The sequence below is a fragment of the Nanorana parkeri genome, unplaced genomic scaffold (assembly GCF_000935625.1).
Source record: "Nanorana parkeri isolate BGI_ZX_2015 unplaced genomic scaffold, ASM93562v1 scaffold2807, whole genome shotgun sequence".
Lineage (NCBI taxonomy): Eukaryota > Metazoa > Chordata > Amphibia > Anura > Dicroglossidae > Nanorana > Nanorana parkeri.
The window spans coordinates 93328-97497 of NW_017309075.1; the positions used below are offsets into that span (position 1 = coordinate 93328).

At 48.9% G+C, this 4170-nt stretch overlaps 1 protein-coding gene across 1 annotated transcript in view; it reads right to left on the bottom strand.

The window, feature by feature from the left end:
* Positions 1–4170, bottom strand: part of KIF9 (kinesin family member 9) — a 40600-nt gene that overhangs the window by 30962 nt on the left and 5468 nt on the right. Inside the window, 2 exon segments of the mRNA XM_018574202.1 lie at positions 463–546; positions 3906–4163. Coding sequence (XP_018429704.1) covers positions 463–546; positions 3906–4163 — 342 coding nt within the window.

The window sequence follows — 4170 nt, forward strand, 5'->3', positions numbered from 1 at the left end:
ATCTTTCAGCTACCTATATAATCCTATGCAGGTTGCATTGTCCTGGCTTTCATGTTTTTAACGCTGGCTGCTGGTTCCGGGTGAGATTTGTCCAGGCTGGCTTTGCAGTATACATCACGTCCTGCATGTGACCAGGGCTGGATTTCCCACAAGGCCAACTAAGGCCCGGCCTTGGGGCAGCAGGGAGTAGAGGGGCAGCAGGGGTGCGGAATTCCTATCTCCCGATGCCCGGGTGGATAGTTGTTTTCTACATTCAGCCCGGGCTTTGGGCAAGCAGAGCTAAATGTACAGCGGGGAAGCCGCTGCTTGTTTTGTACAAGTGATCTTGGCGACGCTGTATGCAGCCTGCAGGTCTGCCATTCTCCATGGTGGTGGTGTTGGCAGGTAGGGGGGAGCATTGAGGAACCTGGCCTTGGGGCAGCAGAGAGAGTAAATACGGCTCTCCATGTGACGTGCACTCACCTTCAGGTGTATGGTGAAAATACAATGGGACCGGGAAGAGTTTTTATTCAGGATGTGCGATCCTATGATTCGGTTCGTCTCCCCCTAATGAATGAATGAAGAATAAAAAATTAAATCATTCATTTTCTGATCTTGCAGAGGATGACCTGTACATTATCAGGGTTATTCACAGAAGGGTGAAGAGTTTGGAGGAGGCAGGAGAAGTGAACAATCTAGGGGCCAAAATAGCTGATTTGGAAACATTCTCCAATTCAACTCACTTTCCAGTCCAGCGATGTTGTCCTAGATTTTTCACTTCTCCAAACTCTTCACCCTTTTGTGAATAGCCCTGTAAGTATCAATTGATGTGCAGGGGCTTGGTGAGAACCCATGCCTGAGCAAAACTGTCACTGTCACTGACACCCAGATGGCATTTTTAGACTGAAAATGACTATTTTTGTCCTCAGTTATTTACAAACACTGACTGATCAGTACTGATTGCTCGGTGTTTGTGCTCCGCTCTCCATCCTGACTGCTCTGCCCCCTCCCGCCTGTCCCCGGAGCCGAGCTCTCCTCCCTGCACAGCCCCCTGACTGGTCTCTCCTGCCCTCTGGGCACTAGCAGCTGGATCAGCTCTGTGTCCCCTCTGATGATCCTCACTGCCTCTGCTGACACAGGTGGAGGAGAGCAGCGGGGATCGGAGGGGACACAGTCCGGAGCTTGCAGCCGGTGTTCGCCACCCGCGCCATTTCCCTTTACACATACTACACAGCAAAAAAAGCGGGGCAACTCAGATTACTAACGTGCTGGATTAGTGTGACCCTAGTTCATTTTAATATTTTATTGCTGTGTAGTATCTGTATAGGGAAATACCGCGGGTGGCGAGCATGCAGTAGAGTCTTCTCGCCCAAACCCCTTAGTTCTAACTAAACCGGAAGTCAGGCAGTTGGAGAACTCAAGGAGTTGGATCTTTTGACAGAACACCGGCAGGGTGGGGAGTAGCTGACCATGCCCTGCATTTTTGTACTATCTGCATTTTGCCCATAGTACCATTTTCAGACAAAATTTCGGTGCATTCCTAACTGACACTTCCCCTCCCATCCCAATCAGTTGCGACTGGGACATTTCCCGCAGCTACAAAAACAAAGGGGCGGGGAATGCTCATAATGCGGGGAATGCCTCAACTGATTGGGCCGGGACAGGGGTGTGCCTGATAGTTTGGCACAGGCTTGGAAAACCTCAGGTGAACTGGGTTGACAGCGAGCCCCTGCTCATCCTTAGTGTCATGTTGCTACGGTGCACGGAGAGGAAGGTGTGTTTGTTTACTCCATGTATAGCCATCGGGGTGACAATTAGAATAAATGGCAACACTGTGTTGAATGCACATTACAAAAGCGTTTTTTCTTTCCATTTCTAAGTATCAAAAAGGGCAAGAATGTCAAGCTTTATTTACCCTCCACACGCTGCCCTCAGCTTCCTCCTCAGACCAACAACATCCTTCCTCAGACACTCTGATATTCTGCTTATTTCTTGTGGGCCCAGCCTGTCAATTACATGTCTCCCCAGGGAACGCATCGTAATGATTACATGCCTCCCCAAGGGCTTACATGCCTCCCCAAGGGATGCATCATACCCAATTATGTGCCTCCACTAGAGGATGCATAATACTGATTACATGCCTCCCCAGGGGATGCAACAAAACTCAAGCTGTGCTTACAGTACTCCAGGACTGAGCAGTGCTCACACGTCATTATGTGAGTCCTGGATAAATGCCTGCTCCTCACTGCCACTGGAAGAAGACGTCACTGTACTGACTTAAATAATATGTGACAAGCAAACACACATCAGGGAGTGCATCCGAGGGTGGGGGGGAGGCAGGTGACAGGGAGGGACTGAAGTGCCTGGAGTTATGCTTTAAATCGTGCATGAAAACACATGCATGGGGTGAATTGGCTCTTAAAGCGAGCATGGCACTCCGTGAAAGGTCCACATAATATAAAGGCACCTTTGCGGGGTGTGGTTGCTTGGGGTGGTGTTAGTTAAATATTTTTACCCCGGTTTCCATGCTACAGGGGTGAAGATAACACCCATCAGGTGATATGCCAGGGAAAATCATGTACTCTCATGTAATCTCACAAGATGATATTACAGCACAGTGCAGTGAGATTTGGGCTACTTGGCATCCCCCTGGATATCGCCTGTAGGGTGCCGACATCACCTTTGCCTGGTTTCATGGTATTTATCCATATCTGAGAGATCACTCCTGAGTAATGTTGGCCTTTTTCAAGGAGCAGCTGTGGAGAGTCACCGATAAAGCACAAACCCTGGTGCCGCCATCTTTACACAAGTCCCATTAGATGCTCTTGTGTCCAGATAAAGCTCATTCACAATATATATACAGTGTGTGTGTGTGTATGTATTAGGGATGCATCAATATAAGTGCCATTTTCTTGCCGATACATCGGCGCATCCCTGCTTTCTCTCCTCCCCGCTGGGCGCTGCTCTGTGTCCCAGCGGGGAGGAGAGAAAGTGACAGCCGGACGAGCTCTGCGGGAGGAGAGCGCTGTGAGCGGCCGGCGTCTCCTCCCACACAGCTCAGCCTCCTATCACAGTGCGGCAGAGCGGTGTGGGGGCGGAGACAGCTGAGGCTGAGCTCTCCTCTCCGCATCGCTCACTCAGCCTCCTGTGACAGCGTGTCAGAGAGGAGAGCGGGTACAAGCAGTCAGGGATCAGTGATCGCCGAGTGTTTGTAGATAATTGAGGGCAGAGTATAGTTACGATATCCTCAATTATGAATGAATGGGAAGTGATCTACATCCCCTCCTGTCCATTCATGATTGTGGATATAGTAAACATACTCTGTCCTCATGTTATGAATGAACAGGAACACTCAGTATAGAGGAGGAGAGAAACTTTGACAGCCGTCTGATCGCTGCGTGAGGCGAGCGGCTGGCGTCTCTCCTCCCACAACGCTCAGCCTCCTGTCACAGATCAGAGGGCGGAGACAGCCAGCGCTGTCACAGGAGGCTGAGCTCTCCTCCCTGCTCCACCTCCTGTGACAGCTGTCAGGATGGAGAGCGGGTACAAGCAGTCATGTGATCAGTGATCGCTGAGTGTTTGTACATAATTGAGGACAGAGTATGGTTACTATATCCTCAATTATGAATGAATGGGAAGTGATCTACATCCCCTCCTGTCCATTCATGATTGTGGATATAGTATACATACTCTGTCCTCATGTTATGAATGAACAGGAACACTCAGTATAGAGGATTCCTGATCATTGATAACAGGGGATACAGAAAAAGAGATTGAGGACGCTGTGTGTCTCTGAGGACTCTGCGTCTCTGAGGACTCTGTGCCCTCAATCTCTTTTTCTATTTTAAAAGGGAAATATCAGGGGTCTGTTTAGACCCCTAATATTTCCCCGAAGCCCCTAAAAGTAAAGTAAAAAATAAAAATACTTCATAAAAAATGAATAAATAAAAATAAATATAAAAAAATTTAAAAGTTTATAAAAGTTCCTCGCTGGAAACATGGTGGACGGATAAACCTTTAACGCACACCCCGTGTGGGTCATCGACTACGGTCATCTGTGTGTCGGCGACGGGCACCTCGGGTAACGTGGACAGGAGGTCAGACAGAGTCTCATTGTAGATCTCCAGGTAGGAAACCGTCACAGTCACCGATTTATCGCTCTGTTCTCCAATCTCTTTGAAGACCTGAGTG